This window comes from Oncorhynchus nerka, linkage group LG24, assembly GCF_034236695.1.
Source record: "Oncorhynchus nerka isolate Pitt River linkage group LG24, Oner_Uvic_2.0, whole genome shotgun sequence".
Classification (NCBI taxonomy): domain Eukaryota; kingdom Metazoa; phylum Chordata; class Actinopteri; order Salmoniformes; family Salmonidae; genus Oncorhynchus; species Oncorhynchus nerka.
This window is the reverse complement of record NC_088419.1, coordinates 34,841,836-34,860,403: the sequence shown is the minus strand read 5'-3', so window position 1 is coordinate 34,860,403 and position 18,568 is coordinate 34,841,836. Positions and strand designations below refer to the sequence as shown.

Genomic DNA, 18,568 nt, shown 5'->3' with positions numbered 1-18,568 from the left:
TAAATGGAAGAAGTTTGGAACCACCAAGACTCTTCCTACAGCTGGCCGCCAGGCCAAACTGAGCAATCGGGGGAGAAGGGCCTTGGTCAGGGAGGGGATGTTTTTTAGCGGTAAGGACTGGGAGACTAGTCAGGAGATGGATAAATGAATGGAGCCAAGTACAGAGAAATTCTTGATGAAAACTTTCTCCACAGCGTTCAGGAACTCAGACTGGGGTGAAGGTTCACCTTCCAACAGGACAACGGCCCTAAGCACACAGCCAAGACAACACAGGAGTGGCTTCAGGACAAAGTCCTTGAGTGGCCCAGCCAGAGCCCGGACTTGAACCCTGGAGAAACCTGAAAATAGCTGTGCAGTAACACTGCCCATCCAACCTGACAGAGCTTGAGAGGATCTGTAGAGAAGAATGGCAGAAACTCCCCAAATACAGGTGTGCCAAGCTTGTAGTGTCATATCCAAGAAGATTCAATGCTGTCATCTCTGCCAAAGATGCTTCAACAAAGTAATGTGTCTGAATACTTATGTAAATGAGATATTTCCATTTCCCCAAACATTTTGAAACCTGTTTTTGTTTGTCATTATGGGGTATTGTGTGTAGATTGATAAGGGAAAAACAATTTAACCCATATTAGAATAAGGCTGCAACGTGGCAAAATGTGGAAAAAGTCAAGGGGTCTGAATACTTTCCAAATGCACTGTCTCACATATACATACATACATACATATATACATATACACACACACACACATATACACACACAGTTGAAGTCGGAAGTTTACATACCCCTTAGCCAAATACATTTAAACTCAGTTTTTCACAATTCCTGACATTAAATCCTCATAAAGATTCCCTGTCTTAGGTCAGTTAGGATTACCATTTTATTTTAAGAATGTGAAATGTCAAAATAATAGTAGAGAGAATGATCAATTTCAGCTTTTATTTCTTTCATCACATTCCCAGTGAGTCAGAAGTTTACACACACTCAATTAGTATTTGGTAGCATTGCCTTTAAATTGTTTAACTTGGGTCACAACTTGGGTCACACAAAAAGTTGGGTGAATTTTGGCCCAGTCCTCCTGACAGAGCTGGTGTAACCGAGTCAGGTTTGTAGGCCTCCTTGCTCGCACACGCTTTTTCAGTTGTGCCCACAGATTTTCTATGGGATTGAGGTCAGGGCTTTGTGATGGCCACTCCAATACCTTGACTTTGTTATCCATCAGCCATTTTGCCACAACTTTGGAAGTATTCTTGGGGTCATTGTCCATTTGGAAGACCCATTTGTGACCAAGCTTTAACTTCCTGACTGATGTCTTGAGATGTTGCTTCAATATATCCACATAATTGTCCTACCTCACAATGCCATCTATTTTGTGAAGTTCACCAGTCCCTCCTGCAGTAAAGCACCCCCACAACATGATGCCGCCACCCCTGTGCCTCACAGTTGGGGTGGTGTTCTTCGGCTTGCAAGCATCCCCCTTTTTCCTCCAAATATAACGACGGTCATTATGGCCAAACAGTTCTATTTTTGTTTCATCATAGCAGAGAACATTTCTCCAAAAAGTATGATCTTTGTCCCAATGTGCAGTTGCAAACCGCAGTCTGGCTTTTTTATGTCCGTTTTGGAGCAGTGGCTTCTTCCTTGCTGAGCGGCCTTTCAGGTTATGTCGATATAGGACTCTTTTTTACTGTGGATATAGATACTTTTGTACCTGTTTCCTCCAACATCCTCACAGGGTCCTTTGCTGTTGTTCTGGGATTGATTTGCACTTTTCGCACCAAAGTACGTTCATCTCTAGGAGACAGAATGCGTCTCCTTCCTGAGCGGTATGACGGCTGCGTGGTCCCATGGTGTTTATACTTACTATTGTTTGTACAGATGAACGTGGTACCTTCAGGCGTTTGGAAATTTCTCCCAAGGATGAACCAGACTTGTGGAGGTCTACAATTGTTTTTCTGAGGTCTTGGTTGATTTCTTTTGATTTCCCCATGATGTCAAGCAAAGAGGCACTGAGTTTAGGTAAGCCTCGAAATACATCCACAGGTACACCTCCAATTGACTCAAATGATGTCAATTAGCCTATCAGAAGCTTCTAAAGCCATGACATCATTTCCCAAGCTGTTTAACTGTTTAACTTCCAAGCTGTAAACTTCTGACCCACTAGAATTGTGATACAGTTAAATAAGCTGCCTGTAAAGAATTGTTGGAAAAATTACTTGTGTCATGCACAAAGTAGATGTCCTAACTGACTTGCCAAAATTCTAGTTTGTTAACAAGTAATTTGTGGAGTGGTTGAAAAACGAGTTTTAATGACTCCAACCTAAGTGTATGTAAACCTCCGACTTCAACTGTATATATAGTACACAAAAAAATGAGTGTGAGAAACAACAGCTCAACATCAACACACACAAGATACATCCTTTTCACATCTCCAGAAAAACGTCATTGTCCACACAAATGGCTTCACAATGATTGACATAAAAATAAAAACATTAAAACATAATCTCACCCTCTCTTCTTCTTGAGGTTCTTGAAGCCACAGCACAGGGAGGGGTAGGTGAGGTCTGCGGTAACCAGGTGTTTGAAGGTTTTGATTGGCGGGAGCTTCTTCAGGTTCCAGGCGTTGCGGGCCATCAGCTCCCTGAGAGATTCCAGGCCTGCTGTGGGGAGGGATGACACCCCCGTCAGGGACACGTCACTGGAAAAGGAACACAGGGAATACATGTGACAGCTGGAGGTAATACAGGGCTTCTAGAGGGTTCTTACAGAGTTCCCGAACAGTTCAGAACAGTGAATATGGGAGACATCTGGAGGTTATACAGAGTTCATACAGCTTTGGGTCACATAATATGTCACCTTGGGGGAACGTGTGTGTGCAGAAGTGCTGTAATGGTATTTGGAATCATAGGCCATGGCACGGGCCATAGACAGTACTATCATTAAAGCCTAACAACAGATGAAGCCTAGTGAAGATATGGTTTTGTACTGTTTAGGACAGCAACACCTCCCCACTCTCTAGTTGTTATGATATGCATGGCTACCCGTTTTGCGCATTCTCCAAATCTGGGATACACATTTTTGACAAATGCCCATTTATTCCCCAATTGTTAGACTTGCGATCTTTCCGAAACAGAACGCAAAATACAACGCCTACATCTTGTTCCCGCAAAAGAGTGTCCACCACTCTTCCATCGCCTTTATCTAATTAAACATTGTGTTTTTTATTGTCCACGTTGCCATGCCAAAGACTGAACCTCACTGGGACATAAAGTCACAAATCAGTACAAGCTCACATCCATTGTTGCATCCCAAATGGCACCCTATTCCCTATATAGTGCGCTACTTTTGACCGGAGCCCTGGTCAAAAGTAGTGCACTATACAGGGAATAGGATGCCATTTGGGTATTCAATTTCTCCTTCAGCATCCTGTGTGACTGTATTATCAGCACATAGTGTAACCTACACTCCCCCTTCGAGGGGCCAAGTGGGGGACAAAACATTAACAAGATGTTTCCTCATCTAGTGTATCAGTGAAATGATCTGCTAAATGATTTAATAAGATAATAATAATAATAAACAGAAACACAAGCCAAACAATGCATAAAATTAAATCACACTTTCTTTCTCTCTTTTCCAGAGGCAGCTGAGTATTTTTCTGTCACATTGGTTCTCTCTCTCTCGCTCTCTCTCTCTCTCTCTCTCTCTCTGGCTCCCTCTCGCTCCCTCCCTCTCTCTCTCTCACTCACTCACTCGCTCTCGCTCTCTCTCCGGGGGAACGTTGAGCAACACTGGATAATAATAGTGTGTGTGGAAGACCTGCCGGCGGTCTGATTTTGTCATTGGGAGATGTTTAGGCCATGACCTCATGTGGATGACCTCACCACTCAGCCAGGACTAAGACATGTTCCAATACTTTAGAAATATGCATCCTTCCTTTTTTCCCCCCTTGAGGTTAGCATAAAGATACGTGATTGAATGGGTATAAGCAAGTTAACAACCTTATTGCTTTCACCAATCCAACCAATTCAGGTCAGTGATTACTTCAAGGAACGTAGGAAGGAAGGCCACATTTCTGAAGTACTGAACAAGGCTGGGGAACAGATTGACTTATTAAAAACGTATTAAAGAGGACACAGCGTTAGGAGTACTACTTCAGAAACCAAACAACAGAGGTAAGGTTTCTGCATCAAACTCCTCAGAAAGGGAAGGGGATATTTAATTCCACTATGACTCTCAAAACCGAGAAGGGAAGGAAAAGTTTAACGTTTCTATAACACTCACACACAATCTGCGTCTGATTTCCCAGTCAAAATCCCAGCTGTCGCTAAGCTATTTTCATGATTTCTGAACTGTGTTCCTCCCAGACATGTTTCTCACTCATTCTCCACTTTTATGGGAAAATAGAGAGGTACAAAAAGAAATAAACTTTGCCATGAATGAATTACGGAAGTTATGATTTGAACCCATTTGGCTTTGTAAAAATGATTGTTTTCTAGTAATTATTTAACATTTTTGATACTTAAATTGTCTGATAATTTTGGACTCCAATATAAACTTTCTCTATAAAAGGTTCCAAACCCAACTCACAAATCTTTGCAAAACACTCTTGATTAATATCACATTATTGGAACATACTGTATCTCTCTGTTTAATAAGACAAATAACTGACATTTAAGACTGGAACGTAGGAACATTGGATGCATTTGTACCATTCTTTCAAAGTAGTTTGAGCAACTATAACTTCAGAACAGGAACTGAACATGTTGGGCAGTGCAGTGAGAGGTATTTTCTGTCCAGGGCTCACTTGAAAAAAAAAAGGACGCTCATCTCTATATGACTTTCCTGGTTAAATAATAGATGAGTAATTACGCACAGAAGCATTGGGCCACTAACGGTGCCAGCAAACGTTCTTTCATCCATCTTGGTCAGATACTTGTTCCTATGGAGGTACCTGGAGAGAAAACACACACACGCAAACAAGAATGTAACCGACACACTTCAATCACCATAATCATCCTGATAACGCGGAGACATGCAACAATATTTTCACTATCCTCATCACACCACGTTCTACTGTTTATGTACCCCGCTTCCTGGAGTAACACAGACCTCGGGACGACTCGGGTCTTATCCTGAGTGTTGTTTTAAATGTGCCGTCCCACCATCGGAGAAGGTACTTCAGAAACACGCTGCACCTTTAAAATAGGTATGGTAAAGTCCCTAAATCTAATTTTGATAATAAACGTGTGTGGGAGAGTGTTTGTCTTGGTGTTACAGCTCTGCGATCAGCTCTCACTCTGAGAAAACACACATACACACCGATACACACACTCCCGGATCAGTTTTTTCTCTAAGCACGCTCTGTGCGTGCCAACCCAAACAGCAGTGTGGTAAGACTGACTACAGTGACTGCCCATTGGTCTAATTACAACTCCATAAGGACCAGCTAGGGTTTTACTAGAGGTGAATGGTTAAATTGAGGGGTGGGGGGATGGGGTGGGGGTCAGAGCTATATTAATGTTTCATATCCTGATGGGAAAGCTAGAGAGAGGTGACAAAAAGGAGGGTGGAGGGGGGTGAATTTTGGGGTTAAAGAGAAAACAGTAACAAAAGTAAGTAATCTTTACATGTCTTTATATAATATTGGGGTCGGAGTGGAGGAGGGGTGCATCAGGACAGTGTAGTGACACAGAAAGCAATGATTGTTTTCTTACATTTCAATTTGAAACTTCATTCATCCAGGTTAGTCTCAGTAAGATGAAATCTAGATGAAAATACGACTTTTTGTTCCCTTATGGGGAAATACATTTCCTTTGGTGCTTTGATGCAGACTTCCTGAAATTGTCTTCTTAAAATATATATATTTTTTTAAATCAGGAGAACTAGAGCTTCCTAATCAAGTCTGAGGTTAACCTCTCTTAGCACGTCTGGGAGAACCAGTTCAGATGGAACCGTGATCCTACTGCTTGTGTAGCGTAATAAGTGTAATTTTGAGTAAGGAAATATTCATTCCAGATGTAAAAAAAAAAAAAAAAAAGTTTAATCCAGTCAAAATACTAAGTAACTTAATTTTGTTGAAATGAAGGGGTCTGAAATGACTGATTGTTAAGCCAGAGTGAAAGATATCATAACTGTAACAACATAGAGAAGTACTGGAGGTACGGTTCTCTATGAGAAGTCTCTTCCTCCAAAACACTGTTACAATCCATTTATACAGTAATTCGTTCCAACAGCAAGAGGTCAACAACAATACAACATTACAAGAATCCTTGCTGCTTCAGTGCTTTGTCCTGCATGGCTTTGTGTCAGCAGGGTCAAGCAGAGAGTTGCATGTGGCTACTAATACAGTATTTCATTTTCTATTCTATTATTTTCTATACTATACCATTCTATTCTGTTATTTTCTATTCTATACCATTCTATTCTATTATTTTGTGTTAATGAAAAAAGCTAAATAACTTACACAGCATCCAGTTTGGTCCCGTTGAAAGCATGATGTTGAATGTCGGTGAAGCCATTACTGTACAGCATCCTGGAAGAGAATAAACACATCAGAAAACATTCATAACAGTAACATTTACTGAAGTCAAAACTGTTATTTTATGCACCAACCCAGTGACTAACGTTGAATCTGTCTGGTTGTACAGGTCCTATTACATCAGTAATGCCAATTCCAGCTATTGAATAACATGTATATATTTATTTGTGCTGAGGATTTGCCTGTGTATGCAACATTTTCTGTAAAATATTTCACTGTGTTATGTTCTCCCCAACAAAATTGAACCACTTCGGTCGATGTATTGGTTAGTTGTGTCCTGAATCAGTTTGTCAATGTGACCATGGCTTTGGCATCTAATGTAATGGTCTTTTCTCACCAACAGACATTTGTGAGAACATCTCTGTGCTGGTCACAGCACTCTCAGACTGCAAGCAAGGGTAATGTAATGGCCTATAGTCCACAGTGAAGACACCAGTGAAACTGTAGAGCTATGGCTGTGTACTCACACTGTCAGCACTTGGTTGGTAATACCGCGGAATGAGTTTGCTGGGACCTCAGATATGTAGGGATGATCAGCTATTTCACTGAGGAGATACAAGAGGAAATTAGGTGGTGTTGCAAATACACTACCGGTCAAAAGTTTTAGAACACCTACAAGGGTTTTTCTTTATTTTTACTATTTTTCTACATTGTAGAATAATAGTGAAGACATCAAAACTATGAAATAACATATATGGAATCATGTAGTAACCAAAAAAGTGTTAAACAAATCAAAATATATTTTATATTTGAGATTCTACAAAATAGCCACCCTTTGCCTTGAAGACAGCTTTGCACACTCTTGGCATTTTCTCAACCAGCTTCACCTGGAATGCTTTTCTGTTGTTTTGTTGGCTGCTTTTCCTTCACTCTGCGGTCCGACTCATCCCAAACCATCTCAATTGGGTTGAAGTCGGGGGATTGTGGAGGCCAGGTCATCTTATGCAGCACTCCATCGCTCTCTTTCTTGGTAAAATAGCCCTTACACAGCCTGGAGGAGTGTTGGGTCATTGTCCTGTTGAAAAACAAATGGTAGTCCCACTAAGCCCGAACTAGATTGGATGGCGTATCGTTGCAGAATGCTGTGGTAGCCATGCTGGTTAAGTGTGCCTTAAATTCGAAAGAAATCACAGACGGTGTCACCAGCAAAGCACCCCCACAACATAACACCTCCTCCTCATTGCTTTATAGTGGGAAATACACATGCGGAGATCATCGCGTCTCACATAGACATGGCGGTTGTAATGAAAATTTGGACTCCAGACCAAAGGACAATTTTCCATCGGTCTAATGTCCATTGCTTGTGTTTCTTGGCCAAAGCAAGGCTCTTCTTATTATTTGTGTCCTTTAGTAGTGTTTTCTTTGCAGCAATTCGACCATGGAGGCCTGATTCACACAGTCTCCTCTGAACAGTCGATGTTGGGATGTGTCTTTTACTTGAACTTGAAATTTTTTGGGCTGCAATTTTTTTGGCCTGCAATTTCTGAGACTGGTAACTCCAATGAACTTATCCTCTGCAGCAGAGGTAACGCTGGGTCTTCCATTCCTGTGGCAGTCCTCATGAGAGCCAGTTTCATCATAGCGCTTGATGGTTTTTTGCAACTGCACTTAAATAAACTTTCAAAGAAATGGTCCATATTGGCTGACCTTCAGGTCTTAAAGTAATGATGGACTGCTGTTTCTCTTTACTTATTTGAGCTGTTCTCGCGATAATATGGACTTGGTCTTCCACTAAATAGGGCTATCTTCTGTATACCACCCCTACCTTGTCACAACACAACTGACTGGCTCAAATGCATTAAAAAGGAAAGAAATCCCACAAATGAACTTTTAAGAAGGCACAGATGTTAATTGAGATGCATTCCAGGTGACTACCTCAAAGCTGGTTGAGAGAATGCCAAGAGTGTGCAAAGCTGTCATCAAGGCAAAGGGCGGCTATTTGAAGAATTTCAAATATATTTTGATTTTGTTAACACTTTTTTGGTTACTACAGGGTTACTACAGGATTCCATGTGCTATTTCATAGTTCTGAGGTCTTCACTATTATTCTACAATGTAGAAAATAGTTACAAAAAATAAAGAAAAACCCTAGAATGAGAAGGTGTTCTAAAATATTGACCGGTAATGTATAGAAAACCTCGTCTGATTGTAGAACAAAAGGAATGGAATGCCACAGAATGGAAAATACCTAAGTACATCTCCTAGCACTATAGTAACCACTGGCATTAGACGACAGGCGAGACATAACGGATTGGAAAATACCTAAGTACATCTCCTAGCACTATAGTAACCACTGGCATTAGACGACAGGCGAGACATAACGGATTGGAAAATACCTAAGTACATCTCCTAGCACTATAGTAACCACTGGCATTAGACGACAGGCGAGACATAACGGATTGGAAAATACCTAAGTACATCTCCTAGCACTATAGTAACCACTGGCATTAGACGACAGGCGAGACATAACGGATTGGAAAATACCTAAGTACATCTCCTAGCACTATAGTAACCACTGGCATTAGACGACAGGCGAGACATAACGGATTGGAAAATCCTTACTATAAATAAGACAACTCTTTAGAGAGAGGACATGATGATGCTTCTACACTCCCCTACATGTGTGTTTTGGACAGTATAGCTACATTCCTTAATTTGGCTCTATACCCCAGAATTTTGGATTTGAGACCAAATGCTTTATATGAGGCGACAGTACATATTTTCACCTTTTTTTAGGGGTATTTGTATACTTATCTGTTTAACTGTTTTGAAATGAAAGCACTTTATGTATATAGTGTCATGAGTATTTGAACAAATTCACTTCCAGTTTATTACATTTAGTCAAAAGATTAGTATATGGTCCCATATTCCTAGCACGCAATGACTACATCAAGCTTGTGACTCTACAAACTGGATGCATGCGTTTCGGATTAGGTGGTGCCCAATAGAAATGAATGGTAAATAATGTAGTGTGTTATTTTGGAATCACTTTTATTGTAAATAAGAATATTTCTATTTCTAAATACTTCTACATTAATGTGGATGCTACCATAACTATGGATAATCATGAAGGAATGGTGAATAATGATGAATGAGAAAGTTAAAGATGCAATCATTTTGATTTAACTGATCATGCCCTCTTTGGGTGGGGTATGATATTTATGCCACTGTAACTTATTCACTCATCATTATTCACAATTCACTCATGACACATTTGTGTTCAGAAACATGTTCTATTCTTATTTATCCTCCCCTCCCGCTCCGTGGCTCAACGACTCATTGCGAGCTCACAGAACAGGGCTCCGGGCAGCCGAGCGGAAATGGAGGAAAACTCGCCTCCCTGCGGACCTGACATCCTTTCACTCCCTCCTCTCTACATTTTCCTCTTCTCTCTCTGCTGCTAAAGCCACTTTCTACCACTCTAAATTCCAAGCATCTGCCTCTAACCCTAGGAAGCTCTTTGCAACCTTCTCCTCCCTCCTGAATCCTCCTCCCCCTCCCCCCCCCCCTCCTCCCTCTCTGCAGATGACTTCGTCAACCATTTTGAAAAGAAGGTCGACGACATCCGATCCTCGTTTGCTAAGTCAAACGACACCGCTGGTTCTGCTCACACTGCCCTACCCTGTGCTCTGACCTCTTTCTCCCCCTCTCTCCAGATGAAATCTCGCGTCTTGTGACGGCCGGCCGCCCAACAACCTGCCCGCTTGACCCTATCCCCTCCTCTCTTCTCCAGACCATTTCCGGAGACCTTCTCCCTTACCTCACCTCGCTCATCAACTCATCCCTGACCGCTGGCTACGTCCCTTCAGTCTTCAAGAGAGCGAGAGTTGCACCCCTTCTGAAAAAACCTACACTCGATCCCTCCGATGTCAACAACTACAGACCAGTATCCCTTCTTTCTTTTCTCTCCAAAACTCTTGAACGTGCCGTCCTTGGCCAGCTCTCCCGCTATCTCTCTCAGAATGACCTTCTTGATCCAAATCAGTCAGGTTTCAAGACTAGTCATTCAACTGAGACTGCTCTTCTCTGTATCACGGAGGCGCTCCGCACTGCTAAAGCTAACTCTCTCTCCTCTGCTCTCATCCTTCTAGACCTATCGGCTGCCTTCGATACTGTGAACCATCAGATCCTCCTCTCCACCCTCTCCGAGTTGGGCATCTCCGGCACGGCCCACGCTTGGATTGCGTCCTACCTGACAGGTCGCTCCTACCAGGTGGCGTGGCGAGAATCCGTCTCCACACCACGTGCTCTCACCACTGGTGTCCCCAGGGCTCTGTTCTAGGCCCTCTCCTATTCTCGCTATACACCAAGTCACTTGGCTCTGTCATAACCTCACATGGTCTCTCCTATCATTGCTATGCAGACGACACACAATTAATCTTCTCCTTTCCCCCTTCTGATGATCAGGTGGCGAATCGCATCTCTGCATGTCTGGCAGACATATCAGTGTGGATGACGGATCACCACCTCAAGCTGAACCTCGGCAAGACGGAGCTGCTCTTCCTCCCGGGGAAGGACTGCCCGTTCCATGATCTCGCCATCACGGTTGACAACTCCATTGTGTCCTCCTCCCAGAGCGCTAAGAACCTTGGCGTGATCCTGGACAACACCCTGTCGTTCTCAACTAACATCAAGGCGGTGGCCCGTTCCTGTAGGTTCATGCTCTACAACACATATGTCAGAGTCAAGGCCCGCGGGCCACATCCGGCCCGCAAGAAGGTTTTTTTACGGCCCCTGGGATGATCTTGATTTATTATTAGAACCGGCCCGCAGCAAGCCGGCAGCCCGCAGATCTTTTACACGCACCAATACTACATTTCCCACAATGCAAAGGTGACGCACCGAGCAGTAGGCTGCTTCATTTCAATATTTATTGGCACAGCAGTCGTCAGCATCACAGTAAAATTAACTTTCAGATACCCATCAAAAATGGCAAAACGGAAGGTGGATACTGAGAACCGGGGGTTTCAAACAAGGTGGGAGTCGGAGTATATGTTCACGAAGGTAGCTGGAAAACCTGTGTGTCTTCTGTGTGGAGAAAGTGTGGCGGTACTGAAAGAGTATAATCTGAGACGACATTATGAAACGAAACACGCGGACAAAAACAAGAATATGGACATGGAACAAAGGCTACAAAAGGCAGAGGAATTAAAACGAGGCCTCAAATCTCGACAGGCTCTGTTCAAAAAAGCCAAATCACAAGGCCAGGCTGCTGTCAAGGCCAGTTTTATTTTGGCAGAAGAGATCGCTAAATCAGCCCGGCCATTTACGGAGGGGATTTCATCAAAAACTGCATGATTAAAGTTTGTGACGAAGTTTGCCCAGAAAAAAGGCAACTCTTTTTAAATGTGAGTCTGAGCAGAAACACCATTGCCGAGAGAGTAGACCAGTTGTCCATCAATCTAAAAGAGCAGCTTGTGAAAAAGGGAAAAGATTTTATTGCATATTCCTTGGCTGTGGATGAGAGCACCGACATTTCTGACATTGCCCAGTTGTCAATTTTCATCCGCGGAGTGGACTCCAACCTAAGCGTGACAGAGGAGTTTTTGGCTTTACGTCCTATGCATGGCACAACTACGGGGCATGATTTGTATGAAGAGGTGTCAATATGTGTAAATGAGATGGAGCTGCCTTGGGAAAAACTCGTGGGTTTGACAACCGACGGAGCACCTGCGATGTGTGGACACAGGAGCGGACTGGTGGCGAAGATACGGGAAAAGATGCAAGAGGAAAACGCGACAGGTGAGCTGACAGCTTATCATTGTATCATACACCAGGAAGCGTTGTGCGGTAAAGCCTTGAAAATGGAGCATGTAATGAGCATCATCACGCGCACAGTTAACTTTATCAGAGCCAAAGGTTTGAATCACCGCCAGTTCAAGGCATTTCTGACGGAGTTAGAAACGGAGCATGGTGATTTGCCTTATCACACAGAGGTGCGATGGCTAAGCCAGGGAAAGGTGCTTCAAAGATGTTTCGAGCTTCGTGAGGAGATTTGTCTGTTCTTGGACAGCAAAGGGAAAGACACAACACAACTCCGAGACGAAATGTTTCTGTGTGAAATGGCTTTTCTGTGTGACATTACGAGTCATCTGAATGCAATAAACTTGCAGCTGCAGGGTCGGGATCGTGTCATCTCTGATATGTACAGTACAGTGAAGGCATTTAAAACCAAACTGACTCTGTGGGAGACGCAGATGCGGAAAGAAAATTTGAGCCACTTTCCCAGCTGCCAGACCATGAAAGAGAAGCTCTCTACCAGTGCGTTCCCGAGCACACAGTTGGCTGATAAAATAGGTATGCTTGCCGCTGACTTTCGACGCCGATTTGCTGACTTTGAAGCACAAAAAAGCAGGTTGGAACTGCTCGGTAACCCATTTGCTGTTGACGTGGAAAGCTCACCACCAAACCTCCAAATGGAGTTGATTGACCTCCAATGCAATGATGCACTGAGGGCAAAATATGCGGCAGTGGGTGCTGCGGAGTTCGCCCGTTTCCTCCCGGCACAATGCCCCAGCTGCGCATCCAGGCTGCTCAAACGTTGTCTATGTTTGGCAGCACATACCTGTGTGAACAACTGTTTTCTTTGATGAACCTGAACAAAACATCACACAGAAGTCGACTTACTGCTGAACACCTCCACTCAATTCTGAGGATTTCTTCAGCTCAGAGCCTTACCCCGAACATTGATGAACTTGTGGAAAAGATGGGACACCACCAAGTATCACCCTCAACCTCAAACAAGTGAACATTACTGTGCAATCACATATTTAGAGTTTTTACTCAGTTCAAGTTTAAAAGTTAAAATTTAATATTTGTTTTCACTGCATGTTACTTCTCCTTAAACAAAGTGTTGTTTTTGATTAATAGATTTTTGCACTTTATTTTTTTGTATTTCAATCCAATTATATTTTTAAAATATTTCAGTTGAGTGGATGATAGAAAATTGCTATTATTGTTTTTTCTTTGAAGTAAATTTAGCCCACTTTTGCTAAAATAGAAAATATAGTCTACTGATGGTGCCTTGAATACCGGTTTCTTTCATTTAATGTTCATGTTATGGGGATATTTATATAAAGGAAATTTGTCTTTTGTGTCTGTTGAAAATTAAAGATTACTGACAGAGCCATAAGAAAATATTGCTTTATTTATCTGATCATATTGTAATATATTTGTTAGGTTTTCAGTAGGTTCAATTAGGTTCACTAGACTATATGCGTCATTTAAAAAATTTTCAATGAACATTCGAACAGTCCGGCCCTCGTCTTGTAGCTGATTTTTTTATTTGGCCCTCCGTCCATTTGACTTTGACACCCCTGCTCTACAACATCCGCAGAGTACGACCCTGCCTCACACAGGAAGCGGCGCAGGTCCTAATCCAGGCACTCGTCATCTCCCGTCTGGATTACTGCAACTCGCTGTTGGCTGGGCTCCCTGCCTGTGCCATTAAACCCCTACAACTCATCCAGAACGCCGCAGCCCGTCTGGTGTTCAACCTTCCCAAGTTCTCTCACATCACCCCGCTCCTCCGCTCTCTCCACTGGCTTCCAGTTGAAGCTCGCATCCGCTACAAGACCATGGTGCTTGCCTACGGAGCTGTGAGGGGAACGGCACCTCAGTACCTCCAGGCTCTGATCAGGCCCTACACCCAAACAAGGGCACTGCGTTCATCCACCTCTGGCCTGCTCGCCTCCCTACCACTGAGGAAGTACAGTTCCCGCTCAGCCCAGTCAAAACTGTTCGCTGCTCTGGCCCCCCAATGGTGGAACAAACTCCCTCACGACGCCAGGACAGCGGAGTCAATCACCACCTTCCGGAGACACCTGAAACCCCACCTCTTTAAGGAATACCTAGGATAGGATAAAGTAATCCCTCTCACCCCCCTTAAAAGATTTAGATGCACTACTGTTCCACTGGATGTCATAAGGTGAATGCACCAATTTGTAAGTCGCTCTGGATAAGAGCGTCTGCTAAATGACTTAAATGTAAATGTAAAAAATGACACAACACAAACATTTACCATTGATTTCTTTTGGGCACAACATAATCTGAAACACAACCAAAACAAACTGCAAATGCATCCAACAAGTTTGTAGAGTCACAAACTTTTGACAAAATGTGATACACTATAAGTGTATTTGTCCAAATACTTATGACACCTTCAAATGGGAGGACTAGATACATAAAGTGCCTTCATTTCTAAATCGATTAAACCGATATGTATGAAAATACCATAAAAAAAAAGGTGACATTCTGTACTGTCCCCTCAAATGCTATTTTGTATAGAGTACAGAGCTTAATTAAAAGTTGTAGCTTCACTGTCCAAATAAATATGTAGAGGAGTGTGTGTGTGATGTCAGTCTCATAAAATAGATTTAAACCTCAATCGACTTAAGGATAAAAATGCCATTATTTTACACATTTAGTATGACAAATGACTGAGGTATTGAATGGAATACGGGAATGTATAGAAATACTACTGAAATATGGAATGTTATGGTTGTAATACTTGTGAGACAGTACCTACTTGAGTATAGTGCTAACAAAGGTAGTGTGTATTAGTAGTGTAGTTTGCTTACAGTATAAAGTTCATATCATCTGAGTGGATGTTGGTGAGATCAGGAAAGAGGGTGAGGCCAGTATTGAAAATACCCCTAGAAGGAACCAAGAGAGATATGGTTAGATAGCTGGCAGGCGATGACCAAGCAGACTATCCCAATCAAAACCAAGAGAGAGATGGTTAGATAGCTGGCAGGCGATGACCAAGCAGACTATCCCAATCAAAACCGATGGTTATGACCAAGCAGACTATCCCAATCAAAACCAAGAGAGAGATGGTTAGATAGCTGGCAGGCGATGACCAAGCAGACTATCCCAATCAAAACCAAGAGAGAGATGGTTAGATAGCTGGCAGGCGATGACCAAGCAGACTATCCCAATCAAAACCAAGAGAGAGATGGAAAGAAAGCTGGCAGTGACCAAGCAGACTCCCTCACCAATCAAGCAACCACAGAGTATAAAATATAACATGACAGTGCCAGTACTGGCATATACAATAGGAACCATTTAAGTTGAATAGATTGGAAATAATTGCTCAATTATTGCCAAAGCCAAATATTTCAAGACAAGTCTCATCAATTGTATCTTGTGTTAAAGTAACGTTGTCAGTTTTTCACTTACATTAACATTTTCAAAGCCAAGATGGTTTTGATTTTGAAAAAATATGCTTATAATACACATAGGGTTTCTAAATGAGCTCACAGGTATTTCAGGTTTGGAAGGTTCTTAAATGCTTCTGGGTCGATGTACGACAGACTCTTTGCGTTCCGGATCTCTCTGAAATGGAAAACACAAATACACCTTAAAAATTACAGTAAACATGATGTTTTCCAGTTTGAAATGTACTTCTGTGTATCCTAGGATTAAGTGCTCATACATCCTTTGCTTTGCTTAGTAATTTGACATTCCTGTGTCACTGAACATACAGGACATGTTGTGTAGTATATAGGGTTGTATTCATCCCCACTACTCCTTTTACAGTTTCCTTTCGTGTTCTCTAAAAGTCAAGTACGTGCTTTAGGTACACTGACACACACACACACACACACACACACACACACACACACATCAAATCAAATCTTATTGGTCACATGCTTCGTAAAACAACAGGTGTAGACTAACAGTGAAACGTTTACTTACATGCACACTCACACACCCACACTCACACACCCTAAGACCCCCCCCCCACACACACACACACACTGAGTGCTGACAGAAGAGGGCAAGGTGCATGTCTGTCTATCAGAAAGACCAGGAGGAAAATCTCCAAAGTCTCCACATACATCCAACCCTGGAAGTCAAGGTTCAATTAACGTTTCATTCGTGTGTTGACTCTGGTGCACCCATCGGCCAAAGAGAGGGCCAAGGGGAGCTCTCCTCTTTGCTTGTCTAACCCATGTGGTGTGGATGAAAGCTGGGGAACGTGTGATCCTAGCCCTCCTTCACACACCTAGGTAACCGCAATCAGCACCTTAGCCAACATGTTCTGACCACTGAGAGTCTGAGCCACTGTGTGTGTGCAGTGAACAGCTACCTTCCAACCTCCACTCTACTTTGTCCTCCACTACCTCCCTCCCTCCCTGCCTCTCAGTCCCTGAGTTGGTGTGTCTGTGTGCAGTGAACTGCTACCCTACACCCTTCTACCCCATCCCACTCTCCACCTCCTCACTCCCTCTCAGAGCCTGTCACAGTGGGGACTGTGCTGATGGACATCAATGGAATACGAGATAAGGGGAAAGCCAGTGTTCTGTACTATTGTGATGAAGCAGCTTGATTAGTCTTGACGCAAAGCAAATAAATGACCTCATCCCATGCAACTTAGCGGTCAGACCTTAGAGAGAACATACATCAGACGCAGATATAGAGACGACTAAGACCATTACGCAAACCAACTTGCTGTTTATGAGACACCTCTACAGCAGCTCAGGCATGGATAGGAAAACCACATCGACTGTTGGCTGTCCCTCTCTCCTAACATCCCCAGTTGCACGCTGTTACGTCTGTCTGTTTAGACGCAGACCTAGCGATGATGGACAGGAGACCGATACTCTGTGTATCAATTATTCTCTCCAACGTCATTATGTCAGAAGGCACTTCGCTAAAGTGCTGCCCCAGAGTAAGATGGGACGGCAAAAGCCACGCTCTTCAGATGTCATGAAATGTTGTCGTCAACCGTAACTGTTATGGAAACGCTGTTGGGTAACAGTTCTAGAATATCTGTTGACCGTGTATGCATATGCTGGCGCTCGCAATGGTTTGCGGCATGGAAGGGGAGAACACTATTTACGATCCTGAAAATAACAAGGCAAATTGGTCTAACTTCCTCACCATAATGTGTTTAATAAGAGTCATTATTAGAAGAAAAAAAACACTCCCCTCCATATGTATTTGGACAGTGAAGCAAAACATTTTGTGAAGCTCCAGCGTTTTGGATTTGAGATCAAATGTTTCATATGAGGCTACAGTACAGAATGTCACCTTTTATTTGAGGGTATTTTCATGACTTCTTCAAATTGGGGGGACTAGATCTAGAAAGTGCTTTCGTTTCTAAACATTAAAACAGATTTGTATGAGAATAGCGTCAAATTAAAAAGGTGACATTATGTACTGTCGCCTTATATGAAACATTCTAGCACAAATATAAATTGCTGGAGTATAGAGACAAATCATTTTTATCTTCACTGTCCAAATACATATGGAAGGGAGTGTACATATCCTCTACTCACATGTGGGTAATTTTCTTTAGATTGTAGAAGGAATGCCTCTCAAGTCCTGCCAGTGTTACGTCCACTGATATGTATCTGAAAGGAATAAACCATCATACTTTCATATAGGGATTTTCAACATACAGAAAGACATATGGCATCTTTGTAAAATAGATCTTTAATTGTATTACTCTTTCCTCCACATTCTTTACACATATGGTTTTACTGTGTAACATTTGAACAAATACAATTAAAAAAGGTATTGCGCAAGCATTCCAATTATTATACAACATGTGATTTACTGTCATCTACACTCCTTTCCGTATTTATTTGGACAGCGAAGATCAACTTTGTATACTCCGGCATTTTGGATTTGAGATCAAATGAGGCGACAGTACAGAATGTCACCTTTCATTTGAGGCTATTTTCATACATATCGGTTGTACTTTTTAGAAATGAAATCACTTTATGCATCATGTTTTTTTTTCATAAGTATTTGGATAAATTCACTTATTTGTGTATTAAAGTAGTAAAAAGGATAGTATTTGGTCCCATATTCCTAGCACGCAACAACGACAGTGCATTCGGAAAGTATTCAGACCCCTTGACCTTTTCCACATTTTGTTAAATTAAGCCTTATTATAACATTTTTTTTGTTTATCCCTCAATCTACAGACAATGCTCCATAATGACAAAGCAAAAACAGGTTATCAATTTTAGAAAATGTATATACAAATTCACATATAAATAAGTATTCAGACAATTTA

General features: G+C 42.3%; 1 protein-coding gene across 1 annotated transcript in view; it reads right to left on the bottom strand.

Annotated features, from left to right (window-relative positions):
* Positions 1 to 18,568, bottom strand: part of LOC115107897 (thyrotropin receptor-like) — a 37,288-nt gene that overhangs the window by 4,697 nt on the left and 14,023 nt on the right. Inside the window, exons 3-9 of the mRNA XM_029631645.2 lie at positions 17,823 to 17,897; positions 15,799 to 15,873; positions 15,117 to 15,191; positions 7,005 to 7,082; positions 6,463 to 6,531; positions 4,873 to 4,950; positions 2,509 to 2,697 (exon numbers count right to left, since the gene is read on the bottom strand). Coding sequence (XP_029487505.1) covers positions 2,509 to 2,697; positions 4,873 to 4,950; positions 6,463 to 6,531; positions 7,005 to 7,082; positions 15,117 to 15,191; positions 15,799 to 15,873; positions 17,823 to 17,897 — 639 coding nt within the window. The remainder of the gene's footprint in view (positions 1 to 2,508; positions 2,698 to 4,872; positions 4,951 to 6,462; positions 6,532 to 7,004; positions 7,083 to 15,116; positions 15,192 to 15,798; positions 15,874 to 17,822; positions 17,898 to 18,568) is intronic.